At 42.2% G+C, this 16,990-nt stretch overlaps 1 protein-coding gene across 8 annotated transcripts in view; it reads right to left on the bottom strand.

Moving 5' to 3' along the window:
* LOC108697270 (dysferlin) overlaps nt 1–16,990 on the bottom strand; it is a 179,708-nt gene that overhangs the window by 132,738 nt on the left and 29,980 nt on the right. For all 8 annotated transcript variants that reach the window (XM_041586944.1, XM_041586953.1, XM_041586971.1 and 5 more), the window contains exons 4-16: nt 16,776–16,881; nt 14,817–14,931; nt 14,276–14,466; nt 12,626–12,754; nt 11,960–12,022; nt 10,844–10,894; nt 10,455–10,485; nt 7,137–7,252; nt 6,400–6,526; nt 4,291–4,394; nt 2,596–2,664; nt 2,274–2,317; nt 93–175 (exon numbers count right to left, since the gene is read on the bottom strand). In XM_041586944.1, coding sequence (XP_041442878.1) covers nt 93–175; nt 2,274–2,317; nt 2,596–2,664; nt 4,291–4,394; nt 6,400–6,526; nt 7,137–7,252; nt 10,455–10,485; nt 10,844–10,894; nt 11,960–12,022; nt 12,626–12,754; nt 14,276–14,466; nt 14,817–14,931; nt 16,776–16,881 — 1,229 coding nt within the window. The remainder of the gene's footprint in view (nt 1–92; nt 176–2,273; nt 2,318–2,595; nt 2,665–4,290; nt 4,395–6,399; nt 6,527–7,136; nt 7,253–10,454; nt 10,486–10,843; nt 10,895–11,959; nt 12,023–12,625; nt 12,755–14,275; nt 14,467–14,816; nt 14,932–16,775; nt 16,882–16,990) is intronic.

Below are 16,990 nucleotides of genomic sequence, written 5' to 3'. Positions count from 1 at the left end.
CTAAGGTCACCAAACCACCAGCGCAACCAAAAGCCAAGCACCAAAACCAAGACAAGCCCCCAAAAAACCGTGGAGGAGGGAAATGACGGTACCTTCAATCTCACCGCCAGGTGCTGAGATTTTGGACATACTCAGGTAGGTGGTGCCAATGATATCGTTGTGGGTGAGACGGTCCCTAAAGATGCAAGAGAATAAAGTTAGCAGGGAAATAGACATTCTAATAATGCACTTACAGTATCTACAGGTCCATGGAGAAGCCCCAATGGTTATGATAATGTATCTTACTCAACTGGTTCAGCCTTACCTTGCAGCATTTTGAAACATCTTCCCAATGAGTAAGTACCCTTCTTGTACTTGTCAACTCAGGGCATTAATATTGACTGGACATTGACTCTATCCAAGAACATACTTGCACCTTTACATGTTCCTTGAAACTTGCAGTGAGTGAGAATGTGCCTATTCGACCAACTCTGATGAATTCTGCTCATGGATGTGAATCCTGGAGGCAAGACCTGGTGGGTCACCTAGAGGGACCTAACTGATTTGCTCCAATTGAATCAGATGCTAATGCCTTCAATAAGTCAATTCAGTCTGGACTGTACTCACAACTAATGAACCCTGGTACTATTCCCAACATACACCAGGCAGGTCATGTTAATATATGCCATTGAGTTGCTCCAAGAGAATCAAACACTAATGTCATTATTGGTATGCCGAATGTGATGCCATCCTCACTCTGAAACTTGGCATGATGCAAAAAAGCAGGGAGAGAGGTGGCAGATAGGTGCCCTGTCCCGACCCTATTCATTCTGCCAGGAGTTGCCAGGTGCAGATCTAGGGGTAACCAGGAGAGGGTGCAAGAGGGGAGTGGGTGCAAATTGGCTTGTGTAAACAGTGACAGTGGTTGGTGGCAAGTACTATTGACTAGGGTGCAAATAGTGGAACACTGCCTCTTTAGAATGAACCCTAAGAGGTGCAGATTTGAGGGGGAGGTTATAAATGACCCCGATAGTGTTTTAAATCTCCAGCTGGTTACATACATGTGTACATACATGTGCAGTGTTATTAACTGGGCATGAGAAGCTACAGACAGACACCAGGTCTCTAGGTGGAACATTACTGAGAGATCATTTTATGGCAGACATTTGGGAAGGGGCCGGGGTGCATCGTAGGAAAGCCAAGAGAGGAAATTGCCAGAAATAAAGCAAAACGGGAGCATGTTAAAACGATTAGAGGTGGAAATAAATGAGTGGAAAAGTGCAGCATTTATCTTCCTCCCACTGGGGGAATAATTACCCCTTATATTTCTTTCTACTATCCCCGGAGTCAAAGCCTTTGAAAGCGATAGTTTAATCTCTCCCGGCTGCTCATTGACACCAGTAATGGCTACTTGTGTTTATTGCTGTTTTTGGCCCCTGCGGATATATCAAGATGGCTGCCAAGGACTGTGCAGCCAATGGGAAGCCACAACACAAGCGGGATGATTCTGCAGCGTCCGGTATGACTGTCCCAGCCCTCGCTGAGAGTAAAGCAGAAGGAATTTGGGATGCGGTGGAGTTCCCAGAGATAAAAATAGTTCTGTTGATCTCCGTAGGACTCCGTGGCATAGAAATAAAGTATATGTGAAACAGGCGCTGGGCTTTCATGTGGGGCCAGGGGGCAATGGAATCATGGAAGAGAAGTTATGGGCTGTGGTAGGAACCAGAAGAAGCAGTGGAGGGTTCAGAGGAGGGTTACGGTGCTACGAGGTGCAGGTTGGCTTCATTCTCAGTTATTTCTTCCAGTACTGTGACTTCAGAATACCAAATGCATGTGTAAGGGCTGAACCGTAGAGCTTGCAATCTACACTGCCTGAAACGGCCGTGCTGTAGATAGCTTCAAGAAAGGGATGGGTGAACTGATAGGGGATTTGTTATCATTGTATAGAGGAGAGAGCAGGACTCAGGGAGACCCGGGGTTCTTCATTGTAAGGGGGGGGGAAGCCCCATCAGCTGACATGGCTCATCCTGAATATGGGAGTGAAGTCCCGGGGAATTCCATGGATGAGGTGTCACTGGCACTTATACAATCAGTCCTGCAGTGTTCCTCACTGTTCAGCCCAGTAATGGATGAGCCCCTGCCCATTTACCATTATCATTAGCCCTTACTCATTACTAAAGGACAAGCAAACAATGCATAAACACAAATAAGGACAAGGAAACGGCACTACGGCCCAAGCACAAAGGCTGTTGAGTTATAGTTGTACAACATGCACATGATACAGTCAGACTTACCAGTCTATTAGGCGGATGCGCATTTTTTCACACATAGAAGGAAACTGTCAGGAGAGAAAGGAAAATGAGAGGGTCCCATAATTTGACTCTACACATATACACACACACATATACACACACATATACACACATATACACACACATATACACACACACATATACACACACACATATACACACACACATATACACACACATATACACACACATATACACACACACACATATACACAGACACACACACACACATATATACACACACATAAACACATATATACACAGAGTACATGGCTGGGAATAGAATCATGAAGCTTCTGCTCACCCTGATGGGAAGTGTAATGGACTGATTCCACTGTGGGTTGGCATTCTTCTCCATTATCTTACCGAGGAGCTGTAACAAGAGTGTAACCGGAGCGTCAGTCTCATCCTTCAATCAGCGTCAGTCTCATCCCTACATGAGCATCAGTCTCTGCCCCTACATGAGTGTCAGTCTCATCCCTACATGAGCGTCAGTCTCATCCCTACATGAGTGTCAGTCTCATCCCTACATGAGTGTCAGTCTCAAACCTAAATGAGTGTCAGTCTCAAACCTAGATGAGTGTCAGTCTCATCTTTACATGAGCGTCAGTCTCATCTCTACATGAGCGTCAGTCTCATCTCTACATGAGCATCAGTGTCATCCCTGTATGAGTGTCAGTCTCATCCCTACTTGAGCGTCAGTCTCATCCCTACATGAGTGTCAGTCTCATCCCTACATGAGCGTCAGTCTCATCCCTACATGAGTGTCAGTCTCATCCCTACTTGAGCGTCAGTCTCATCCCTACATGAGTGTCAGTCTCATCCCTACATGAGCGTCAGTCTCATCCCTACATGAGTGTCAGTCTCATCCCTACATGAGTGTCAGTCTCAAACCTAAATGAGTGTCAGTCTCAAACCTAGATGAGTGTCAGTCTCATCTTTACATGAGCGTCAGTCTCATCTCTACATGAGCGTCAGTCTCATCTCTACATGAGCGTCAGTGTCATCCCTGTATGAGTGTCAGTGTCATCCCTACTTGAGCGTCAGTCTCATCCCTACATGAGCGTCAGTCTCATCCCTACATGAGCGTCAGTCTCATCCCTACATGAGTGTCAGTCTCACCCCTACATGAGCGTCAGTCTCAAACCTAAATGAGTGTCAGTCTCATCCCTACATGAGTGTCAGTCTCACCCCTACATGAGCGTCAGTCTCAAACCTAAATGAGTGTCAGTCTCAAACCTAGATGAGTGTCAGTCTCATCCCTACATGAGCGTCAGTCTCATCCCTACATGAGCGTCAGTCTCATCCCTACATGAGCGTCAGTCTCATCCCTACATGAGCGTCAGTCTCATCCCTACATGAGCGTCAGTCTCATCCCTACATGAGCGTCAGTCTCATCCCTACATGAGTGTCAGTCTCATCCCTACATGAGCGTCAGTCTCATCCCTACATGAGCGTCAGTCTCATCCCTACATGAGCGTCAGTCTCATCCCTACATGAGCGTCAGTCTCATCCCTATATGAGCGTCAGTCTCATCCCTACAGGACTGTCACCTGGCTGGTATTTCCATTCCATGCCACTAAAATAAAACGTAATGCCACTGTTGTTAATAGCAAACTAAGGAATACATACAGGAAAGTGTTTAGAGTAAAGATGAATATCTAAGTAACAATATCAGTGGACGGGACGTGCAGGGTCGGAATGAGGCAAATCCAGTATTTTGGAACTGTCAGTAAAACAATGAAAGTTGAGACAGAGCAGCAGCACCACCTAGTGGCATCCATTATAATACACTGCTGGAAGTATGAAGTACGAGGCCTGTTGTACCACAGATTGGGTTGAGCAGAAATGGCTCAACCCACAGAGACTGTATATTTTTGGCATAATTTTCACTATGGGACATAAGCCTTAGAAATGCCGCAGTGGCTACGTCTGAGGGTCGGCACCAGATGGATCATACACTAGAGCTAATACAATACTAGAGCTCATGTTCACTCACCATCTTTCCTGCAAAACTGACTTCCACAAAGGGATCCACCAGGTTTTTCTTGTTGCTGTCAAAGCCAAAGATCTGTTTGACATTGTCCAGCACCGCATCGTCCACTAGGAGAAAGAATATTAACAATCAGCTTTAGCCTCGGTGTGGCCCCTCCATCAGCTGAACTGGTCAATAGCTGAAACCCACTGGGGACAAACAAAAGTAACTGCTCTACATTCCACATGGGTGAAACATTACCCCTGAGTTACTCCAGCTAATTATAAGATGTGGCATTTAATATGTTTGATGCACAAACTGCAGCCGAGGGTTTTCCTGTTTGATCCAAGAGATTAACAGAGCTCCCAAGGAACCCACTCTTTGTTGTCTACCTCTAGGGATGTCGCGGACTGTTCGCCTGCGAACTAATTCGCGCGAACATCGACTGTTCGCGTCCGCCGAATGTTCGCGAACGTCGCGCGACGTTCGCCAATTTGGGTTCGCCTTAGCTGGCGCTTATTTTTGACCTCTCACCCCAGACCAGCAGATACATGGCAGCCAATCAGGAAGCTCTCCCTCCTGGACCACCCCCACACCCCCTGGACCACTCCCCTTCCATATATAAACTGAAGCCCTGCAGCGTTTTTTCATTCTGCCTGTGTGTGCTTGGAAGAGCTAGTGTAGGGAGAGAGCTGTTAGTGATTTGAGGAACAGTTGATAGTAACTTTGCTGGCTAGTAATCTACTTGATACTGCTCTGTATTGTAGGGACAGAACTCTGCAGGGATTTGAGGGACAGTGAGTTTAGGTTAGTTAGCTTTGCTGGCTAGTAATCTACCTTCTACTGCAGTGCTCTGTATGTAGCTGCTGTGGGCACTGCTTCTGATCTCATCTGCTGACTGCTGTAATAACCCAATAGTCCTTGTAAGGACTGCTTTTATTTTCTTTTTTGTTTTTTTACTTTGCTACTATAAGAGCCCAGTGCTATTAGTCTAGCTGTGTTGGGGAGTGGGACTGGTGTGCTGCTCCTCCTAGTAGTTCACCACTACCAGCACCAACCAGAGTCAAAATTGTTACAAAGTATCTTATTTGCACCTGTTAGCTGTTCTGAGCTCTTTGCCAAAAGCTAATTAAGTTAGCTGTTCAGTTCAGAGAAAAGAGGGACTTTCCAGTACAAAAGAGGGACAGGGGGTTGAGTGGTCAAAAGAGGGACAGTTGGGAGGTATGCAAGTGCCACCTAGCTGTGTGAGCTTTTTCACATTCTGTCTAAATAACAATAATAATTCTGTGTCCGTAAACATCACCTGAGTGATACAGCAGCAATAATATATTCCGTATCCACTACTGTATACGTTGCCCTTGCAGGCATTGTTTGCCCAGTCTTTAACCAAGTGCCACCTCGCTGTGTGAGCTTTTTCACATTCCGTGTCCAGAAACATCACCTGAGTGACGTAGTGTGATTTCTGCCCTTTACAGCACAAAACGCAGCGCTGTGTCAACAATGTATTTTTCAGATACATTTTTGCCCTTGATCCCCCTCTGGCATGCCACTGTCCAGGTCGTTGCACCCTTTAAACAACTTTAAAATCATTTTCTGGCTAGAAATGTCTTTTCTAGCTTTTAAAATTCGCCTTCCAATTGAAGTCTATGGGGTTCGCGACGTTTGCGAACCGTTCGCATTTTTGACGCAAGTTCGCGAATATGTTCGCGAACATTTTTTCCGCCGTTCGCTACATCCCTATCTACCTCCAATCTGATAATATGACACGCCCCCTGTGACCCGTCTCATTTTGGCCAATCTCATTCTTGAGAAACTGTCCCTTCTTCCAGGGTTGATAAGTTCAGGTTAAACTTATATGTTCTCTAACATTTATCACCAGCACAATAAAACACTGACGCTGCCCTCCCTGTTGTACCCGACACATGTTTTATTGGCCTTGATGTTGGTCCCACAGGATCTTTACTGGAATTCTCCAATTTAGTAAGTTGAGCCGGGAACCTGGTGTCTCATTTCCTGACCCAACTTGACCCACATCTTTCTGAGATATTAATCTTACAGTGTTCCCTCCAATAGTCACAACAACACAATGATGCTCTCGGGTCTCGGGGAGGCTTCCCAAACGTTGGCACTTACTCTGTGGCAGATCTTCTGCCCTGTAAATCTTCAGAGTAAGGTGGGCTCCTCTCAAAGACACCCCGGCCGGGCGCAGCAAGTTCCCTTCAATATCTTCCTTGTCTTCTGAGGTTTCTTTTTTCTCTGCCTACAAATACAAAGCAGATCTATTAATCAACTCAACCAGGGGGAGCTGTGCTCTTGCCCTCAACAGGTATGGTTGGCCAGACACATGGATAGTCTATAGGTGGCCACACACTGTCAGATATTCTCCTCTGTGCAGCTGATGGGTGCATACCATACAAGTGGCCCTATAGTTTCATTCTATCAGCTCTACAGCCCTATGTAGGTTCCTGACTAAGGGATGACGCCACAATGGGCTGCCTGAACCTACTGCAATAGTGTATAAGCATAAACAAGATTAACAGATGTATTAGTAGCAAACCCCTTGGCTCACTATAATGTACAACACAAGTCTCTTCCCTATTTTGCTTTTCTCATATCCCAGAATCCCTTGCAGCCCTATAATTACGCAGTATATGTCATAAAGAATAAGAAGACTCATCTTTCCATTTGGCCTTTGCAACAATGTTAAATTCCAACTGCATCAGACACATTGAATATCTCCCATACATCCAAAACCCAACAGAAGTTTCTAAGTGGATTTGCCAAGAGGGTGACATTTTATGCATTCCACCCCCACTGACAATGATATGGATCCAGGTGAAGAAAGGAGTTCCTATAACCCAAATACTCACGGGGCTCTCGTCTCCAGGTCCCAGTACATAAAGGCTGACCTTCAGGTACCCCTTGGCCCCCGCGGAGAAATCGTCTGGGTCGGAGAGGAGAAGCCACTTCCTCAGAAAGGCGTGTTCTGAAACAGACCCACCCCGTTATTTATTAAATTCCCAAATTAGAAACCATTAGAATAATCACTTTCCGGTACAGCCTGTTGGAAATTGTTATAAAATACCAACCCTAACCCTAATACACGAACCTCAACCCTAACCCTATGCTACAACCAAAATTTAGGCAGATTTATTAAAATTGGAACTTGTAATTCACGAAGTCGTTACAATTTATTATGAAACCAGAACAGTGGGTTCAATCATCAAAATTTGAGATTTTCCAAATGACCCAAAAATGATTAGTATATGAACCACTTGTCTTTTTTCTATTTTTACTATTTTTTTTTTTACATTTTTTTTTTATATCCCAGGAGGGCCCATAAATCAGCCAATCAATGTCTCCGCAATTGGCCTTGCTTCCTTTTTGCACATTTCATAGGAACAGTTTAACTGGCAACCTAAGGAAATCTGCTATGTGAATTTTTTTAGAAATTTTTCAGAAAATCCAAAATGTAAAAAGGTTGAACTTGATGGACGAGTGTCTTTTTTCAACCTAACTTACTATGTTACTGTGTATGTTACCGGGAAAACAAAATATTTGCAAGTTTTCAGCCAAAGCTTAAAAGCCCCTTGGGAGCAGGCGACATTTATTTAGACTTTTAGTAAATTCATGTTCTAGAAAGATTTCGTTCAAATTTATTGCTATTAAAGTAAAGCCATAATTCTCTATATTTGCAACTAGGGGGGCTATTTCATTGTAGGGTTTTTCAGCAACAGACACAAATATTTCCCTCTGTGCTGAATACACACTATTTTTCTGACCATCTACAAAATAATGAGTTTATTATAGAAATATTCAATTAGACCCTAAAATGTATAATCTAAATGTATTTGTTTTAACTCAAAAAGAAACAGAAACTTTGGCAGAAATCAGATCAATCAACGAGCATGGCATTTGCTTTTCTGAATATAATTTTTCCCTATTTGTTTTTGTTATTAATTAATTTTAATAAAAAAATTTCTAATACAATTTTAACAAGATTTTAGGCTATTTAGAGGTTCACCTTTAAGTTCACTTTTAGTATGTTATAGAAAGGCACATTTTAAGCAACTTTTCAATTGGTCTTCATTATTTAATTTTTATAGTTTGTCTGACTCTTTCCAGATTTCAAATGGGGGTCACTGACCCCATCCAAAAAACAAATGCTCTGTAAGGCTACACATGTATTGTTATTGTTACTTTTTATTACTCATCTTTCTATTCAGGCCTCTCCTATTCATATTCCAGTCTCTTATTCAAATCAATGCATGGTTGCTAGGGGAGATTTGGATCCTAGCAACCAAATGGCTGACATTGCAAACTGGAGAGCTGCTGAATAAAAAGCTAAATAAGTCAAAAACCACAAATAATATAAATAAAAACCAATATCTTAGAATATCACTCTCTACAGCATACTAATGGTTAATTTAAAGGTCAACAACCCCTTTGAAAGGGACAGAATAAACCCTGGATATCGAGGTTTTAAAAAAAAAAAAAGTCTTTCTTTTCAATTATTCACTGACAATATAAATATGTTTAATTTACAAATTGAGGCCATTCAATTTTTAAATTTTTAAATTACCATTTTAGTAATTTTAAAAACATTTTAAAAACATGATTGTCAATAAATGAGTGAAATGTGTGATGTTTTATCTAAACCAATGACTGAATTACTCACAAGAATCTGCAAAATGATTGGACATATTCAAGAATCGTGTTTAGGCTCAGTTGTGCCTGTGGACGTTACCTGCAATTCTCTAGGGTACTGATAGAGGGCACTCACACTCCACTGATCAGAAATTAAACACCATCGAAATTGAATATTTTCATATCTTTCGATAATACGGGAACTATTTACAGTTTGATTAAAAGGGGCAAATTTATAAGAATTCTATTTCAAATTTTTGTGCATACTCGAATTTGAGTGTTCGAAGTTTGAATTTTCAAGATTTATCGGTCAAATGAAAAAGTTGAGCAACTAAAACCAGATGACCTTCTATAAACACAATGGGAGGCTGGGACTAGGATAAAACTGGTATTTCAATTCACAATGGCCCAATGCACAACAGCCCCCACATGCCCAATAAATAGTGAGTGTTAATGGAACATTACAGTAGCCCCTCTGGCATTTGCCAGAACCAACTGATTGCAAGTCCAGGCCTGCTGCAGTGCACACCAAGATGTTGAAGCACACCTGGATAAATTAGCCCACCCCCCACCCCCCAGTACCCAAAATACAGGCAAAAAGGTCTGATTCTCTGTACTGGGCTGCTCTCTTTCCCATGATCCGACAGGAAAGGTATGATTCTCTGTACTTTCTTCTCCTGGGCTACTCTCTTCCCATGATCAGACAGGAAGTCTGATTCTCTGTACTTCCTGCACCTGGGCTGCTCTCTTTCCTATGATCCGACAGGAAAGGTCTGATTCTTTGTACTTCCTGCTCCTGGGCTGCTCTCTTTCCTATGATCCGACAGGAAAGTTCTGATTCTCTGTACTTTCTGCTCCTATGCTACTCTCTTCCCCATGATCAGACAGGAAGTCTGATTCTCTGTACTTCCTGCACCTGGGCTGCTCTCTTTCCTATGATCCGACAGGAAAGGCCTGATTCTCTGTACTTCCTGTCTGATTCTCTCTACTTCCTGCTCCTGGGCTGCTCTCTTTCCCATGATCAGTCAGAAAGGAAGGGAGGGTTTGTATAAAACTGGTCAGGGTGGTTTCCTACTGAATTGAACTCTGCTGGAAGTTTAAAGAATTTGATAGAACTTTGGGACAGTAGATGGCGCTCTTGATCCATTAAAGTATCGCCTTGGCCCAAAAAAAAGCCGTTAGAGATGGGGCCCTAAATCTGCAGCCCAATTAATCTCTTTATAACTAATATTTATGATTAATTGCTATTTATTATATTTTCGTTTCTAGTTCTTTTCACATGATGAGCCCAGTTTATTACTAGAGAATATGGCTGAGGGACTCGTTCTGAGGTTCTGTGGTTCAGAGATGGGACTTGGCACAGGCCTTGCGTGACTCATGCTCCTGGATCCCACCCCCAGCGATATATTTGTTACTAAGTTTATCTCTGGATTCCCCTAAGAGTGGAACAGGCATTTCTGGGATGCGAATTAGTCCCGGCCCTGGGGTATATCCAGTTCCTGTCTGAGCAAATTAGGGTCCAACGTCTACAAAGAACTTACTTGATTCTCCATAAATCATTCCAACGTCCATCTGCACAAGAACAGAACATTTATATGTGTTATTATGATATGTATTATTATGATATGTGTTATTATATGTGTTATTATATGTGTTATTATATGTGTTATTATGAGCACTAAATGCAGAGCGGGTTATAAATATATTATATATATAAAACACAGGTGGGTGTGGTTTGGAGTGGGACTTTTTTACTTTCCATAACTCTGAGCCAAAATGTATATTTTTATGTTTTTTACAATGTACCATTTATTGACATATATTTTGACGTCACATGATCGGGTCACTAGTGAGAACGTTTGGAGTTACCATGGGAAGGAGACATTAGGGGGCTCTAAAGAAAATACAATCAATATGAAAATGTAATTACCCGGAATTCTCCAATGACTGAGTCTGTCCTGAGCGAGCGGGAATCAAGAACCTACGGAAAAGGAGAATGGGGTGGGATGGTTACTGGCAGAAATGAGCGTTATTGATAATGTTGGGTTGGGTTAATTAGAAAGCAATGAATCTGTACGACATTGGGTACCAACATAAAGCCACGCTCCTCATTAAAGTGGAAGTACAGAGTGATATCTGTCTTTGTATAAATTAAATATATCCAAAAGAGACATCACAGTTATGGTTCTTCTTTGTTGATATAATGGAAATATTCTAAGACTTCTTTGATATCCAAGCTTATCCCTGCCAACATTTTCAAACCTTGGCTCCTTTCTCAGAGTTTGCCTTTGTCTAATGAGACTCTCGGCAAAGGTCCAAGACGGACGAAAATAAACCCAGCTCCTGATGATGGCCACTTATCTATAGCCTGTCTCCCAAAAAAATCCCTTTGGGTACAATTCAATGAATCAAATCAGAGTCAGTTACAGTAAGAGCTCAAGAAGACTTCTTCTTTCTTTGGGGCATATTTATCAAAGAGTGAAGTTAGAGATCAACACAGTCCGCTAGAGTAAAATTGCGCCACTCTCCATTCATTTCTATGGGATTTTGAAAGGCAGATTTATCAAAGGATGAACTTTCACTTTCATTATTGATAAATACTCTTTTAAAAATCCTATAGAAAAAATGGAGAGCGGTGGAATTTCACTGTAGCAGACTCGGCAACCTCTAACTTCCCTCTTTGATAAATATACCTTTGTCTTCTGCTTGATGAGATTCTTCTGCCAATCTTTCAAGCTGCCTCATATTTTTCCTCCCTTCTCCCTTCCTTTTTCAGTTTCTCCTCTGTCCTTTCTTTTATGTTCTCCTCTTTCCTCCACCTTTAAACTTGTCTCTCCTTTCCCTGAATCTCCTGACCTCCTACCATCTAGTTTCTCCCTATACTGAACCTCCGTTAAATCCCCACTGCCTATAAGATACAGTAGTTTAAATTTTAATCTAAAAGGTGCTGGAGGAAATATTACTGCTCTGCCTTTGGGCACAGGCATTACATTGTGACGTCACTTCATGTGAGTAAGTAGGGCATAAAACACATTGGCAGACTCACCTTTAGGAACACAGGTTCATCAAAGAGTTCAGCCGGGGACTCAAAAAAATTGAAGAAAAATGTCTGTACAAAGAAAGCAAAAAATAGAACTGAAATGCAATTGTATAACACTGAGTAACATCCCTACATGGAATAAACAGCATTTTATTACATTTCTGCAATTAGGAAGATACTAATAGGCAAATAAGCCACTGCTATAGAAACAAAGTATAATAATATAATAAAGGCCGGACATCCCTCTCCAGTGATTTATGTATTAGGCCTTTTTCTGCTTTGGAGGCAGCAGGCTCTGATAGAATGTAATACAGGTATGGAATCCATTATCCAGAAAGTTCCAAATTACGGAAAGGCCGTGTCCCATAGACTCCATTTTCTCCAAATAATCCAAATTTTTAAAAACAATTTCCTTTTTCTCTGTAATAATAAAACAATAGCTTGTACTTGATCCCAACTAAGAAATAATTTTTTTATTTTATTGGAAGCAAAACCAGCCTATTGGGTTTATTTCATGTTTATATGATTTTCTAGTAGATTTAAGGCATGTAGATCCAAGTTATTGAAAGACCCTTTATCTAGAAAACCCCAATTCCCAAGCATTCTGGATAATAGGTCCCAAACCTGTTCTGGGAATGATACCTTCACCCCTACAGCCCACAAGCATCTCACCTCATCAAAATATGGATTGTTCCCTTTGCGTATCCGGGTTCTTTTGGTTTGCCCAGCAACCGTGACTTTGACGACAGGTTTGATGTTGATCCCTGGGATCTGCCTCCCTTCTATCACTCGAACACGAACCTATAACATGGGTCAGAACAACAGAGGGAGAGAGCATTAGCTTGTGTCTACTAAAAATGGGTGCACATGTCAATGTCTTACACCTTCAATTTCTACCCCAGGAGAAAGATGGGTGGCTGGGGCAAACCAGGATTTCTTGGACCCTGTTATTTATATGAAGTGCTTATGTCTCCATATTGACTTGTGAGCACATTACAACAGCGATGACCAATTTATTTTCTAGGTGGTGGACTGAAGATCTGATGGACAATATGGTGATGGGTTGGATTCTATTAAAATACTGATGAGATATGAAGAAGTATCTGGAGTTCAAGCCCTTTGAAGGCCGTTAAAATTACTTGGAGACCTTAATTCAACAGTTGGACAGCACTGCCCTATGCTACAGTTATTGTCCCTTCTCATGGGTTGTTTTACAGTTTGTGGGTACCAGTTACACCCACAGGTCTCTGATTTTAACGTGAGGAGCATCTGGGAGCTTCTCTAGATGGCTCATGTCAACAGTTACTCTTCTGGTTTGGAAACCAGTGCAGGGGCATAGGATGGTTTAGACCATGAGTTCTGAAGGGGAAGTTTGTTTACAAGTGGAACTTCTTTTTTGGCAACTAGAAATTAGACTTTGAGTTAACCAATTATGGACAGTGATCTGTTGGGTTTGATATCGCAAGCATTTAACCAACAGTGACCACATCATCAGAATATCAGGACCAGTCCAACTGTGTTATTAGTAGCCCTATTTATCATGTAGAAGAACATCAAGTCTCGTGCTGGTGACTGGAGCATGTGATTCAGGTTTGAGCAATGTTTCCTGCTTACTCACAGGCACCGATGGAACAAGGAATTGCTTTAGATTTGCATTGTATCATTATATCAAGCCTGGCACAGAGCGTTGATCACTGATGAAGTGTCTGAGTCAATAGGAGGAACAACGTGCTGAACTCACCATAGATCTGTATTTTCACATTCTTTTTTCCACTCTGGTGCAACATTCCTCTATATGAATCACCTTTATAGATAGCCTGTCTAGAGAACACGTACCTTCCTTATGTATTTATATATCTAATGGAGATATTAAAGGGCACCTATCACCCTGATTTTTGTTTCTCTAGCAAAGCTCTGGATGTCCTCATGGGTGCAGACTGGGGAGCGTACTTGCACAAATCTCATGAGTGCCCCATAGAGAAATGGGTGGAAGAATGCATTGTTACCTGACCTCAATCACCTTTAGGGGTTCATCTCTACTCCAAAGAGTTACATAAGCCTTTTTTTAGTTTAAAACCCCTTTTCAATCCTTTTAAGCTGAGCTGTCCAACTGAAGATCAATGGACTATATGAGGACCTCCAAGACAAACATGTGAAAGAGCAGATCATTAGGCCACAACATGTTCTCATGAATCACCACCTCTCCATAAAGAGTTTAAGAAACTCATATGGTTAGGAAACCCTATCTTTGCTGATGGTGAAATCTCCTTTCCACCTAGAAAATCTAGAATGTCCAATATGATTTTAGTTGCTGATCGTCACCTGGAAGTCCTGCGGCTTGTTGGATAACTGTTTTTTGGAAGAACTCTTCTTTCTCTTTAATCCCTGCACAGGGACAGGGGCCGTTTTCTTGGGGAGAGTAGGTTGCTCGGCTCCTCCAGGGGCAAGAGAGACAATATCAGCCTCATCACCAGTTCCTGCCTGGTCTTCCGTGTCCTCTTCACCAGCTGTATCTGTAAAACCAGCACAGGTCAGGTGGGTTATACAGGGTGGTTCCCCCATTTAAAGGGAATTGGGAGAATAACCTGGAACCTTTTCAGTAGTATGATTTCCATAGACCACTTGGGGTCATGGGCCACCCTGCTGACCTTGGTCACCCAACTCTGATAGCTCATTGACAATTACAGCCATGCATAATTACCCAGAAATACTTAATGTCTAGATCCCCTTGCCTCCTTCTTGTACCTTAGATTGGATGGAGATTAAATAGAATGGGTGGGGAAGGACCAATAGGAAGAGATTTCAGCTTCTGGAGGTGGGCAAAGAACTGTAAGAAGGGTTTCTATTAACTAATTTAACTTACCGGTGAAGGTGTCCAACTCATTAAGGGACGGAGTGGGCTCCTTGGGTATTGGAGGGGGTGCGACTGGTGCTGCCCCCGGTGGAGGAAAGTAAGATATCTGCAAGGTTAATATTGCCTGCAAAATTATAAATAAACCCATTAGACACAACAATCCTCTTGGCTACTTAATGGGATTTGCAGATTCATTTCACCTTAATACAGTTAATTTACAGAATAGTTTACCTTCATCTCTCATTAAAGTAGAATAGATTAGGTCAGAGCACAAACTATAGATTATCAGAGAATGGGTCAAAGGGACATTCTGTTGACTAGTTTGTGCTTAGTGCATTGTGCTTGCACTCTTAAATGAGTGACTTTATGTGCGTGCATGAGGGAGTATATTCACTAACACTCATGTTAATGCCTCTACTTCCTGTCCAGCAATGCACAGCAGTCCTGTCTTGCTTTATGGCCGGGACTAATGGAACAAAAGTGAACACTGTACAATTAAAACTTGTATAAAACATAGGGATGCACCGAATCCAGGATTTGGCTAGGGATTCAGCCAAGATTCTGCCTTTTTCAGCAGGATTCGGATTGGGCCGAACCCTTGTGCCTGGCCGAACCGAATCCAAATCCTAATTTGCATATGCAAATTAGGGGTGGGGAGGGAAATTGCGTGACTTTTGGACACAAAACAAGGAAGTAAAATGTTTTTCCCATTCCCATATGCAAATTAGGGGTTGGATTCGGTTCGGTATTCGGCCAAATCTTTCACAAAGGATTCGGGTGTTCGGCCAAATCCAAAATAGTGGATTCGGTGCATCCCTAATAAAACATGAAACTGGGTTTTAAAAAATGGGATATTTATTTGATAACAGTAGGGGATTTCTACACCCAGAGTATAGTTTTGTTACAAAGAATTGTTCATTCAGATGAATGCTCCATAGCCAGTCTCTATAGATACAGTTAGACGGTGACTGACTAGTCTGGTGATTCCTGGTGAAGAGGAAGCCCCTTTAGCGAGCGGCATGTGACCAGATGGAAAGGTTCTCATGCAACTGCTCCTCTGGCCGTGCCAAGAAACACAGAGAGAGGGAGAAGTCAGTCCAGAGGCCACAGGAAGCCCCCGGCTGAAGCTCGGCTAAATATATCCCTGCCCATGTTATTCTATTCTCTCCTGCGCTGTGGCTCGTGCGGGGGTCATGGGGGTCCTTAGGAGGAGGCTAAATACTCATTTGTGCTTATGGAATCCATTCTGTGGCCGAGGTACCAAACCTTGAATGGCCCCATCAGACAATAAATGTATCTGCTAAAACTACTAATGATATATTGTTACATGAACCATAATTCCAGACTGTGATGTCCTGCTTTTCTACTACAAGACCCAGAATCCCTTGCAGCCATTAGACAGTAACCCACTATTTCTCCTCTTCATTAGCCTTCTTGGTTATTGGCACAAGCACCTTTGTGTTACCATAAAGTATAGGGGTCATTAACATATATATATATCTCCTTGTCCTATGGTATATATTATATATAGAGAGAGAGAGAGAGAGAGAGAGAGAGAGAGAGATCCCTGTCCTATGGTATATATAATATATATATATATATATAGATCTCTCCTTGTCCTATTGCCTTTGGGTTCCTTTGACTATGTTTTAAACCCTTTGGCTGCCTCGTCCCCTTACAACTGCATGTGCTGTGGTATTTGTGTTTGACTTTCTCTTCACATTTGACTCCTCTTCATCTTCTCCACAGACACTTCTATGTGACGCAAACTTCAATTTTTTAATATTATTTGAAATATCCTATAATCAACTTTTATCTCCCATGTGCAAAGGTGCTAAGTGTAAAAACACATGGAGCTCAAGGGGACAAATGACTTTGCTTTAAAAAAAAGGCTAAATCCAAAAATCTGGGTCTGCTGACCAAAAGGCACAAAAGAAATCCAGAATATTCGTTCTCCCATTCGCTTACCCCAGTGCTCTGCTTCTTGCTGTCCAGGAGGGGGGCGTTATATGTGGCCGTCAGGTTGGGAGACGTAAGTAAATCCCGCAGGGAGACTCGAGTTTCCCCCAGAAACCTGTAAGGGAGAAAGTTTACAGGAATATTAATATTTGAGGGAATTTCATGATTAAATCATCTATTACATTCAATTACTTTAATCCAGTTATAAAGACACCGGTCATGTT

The sequence above is a fragment of the Xenopus laevis genome, chromosome 1L, assembly GCF_017654675.1.
Source record: "Xenopus laevis strain J_2021 chromosome 1L, Xenopus_laevis_v10.1, whole genome shotgun sequence".
NCBI classification, from domain to species: Eukaryota; Metazoa; Chordata; class Amphibia; order Anura; family Pipidae; genus Xenopus; species Xenopus laevis.
This window is presented reverse-complemented; position numbering and strand designations above follow the sequence as displayed.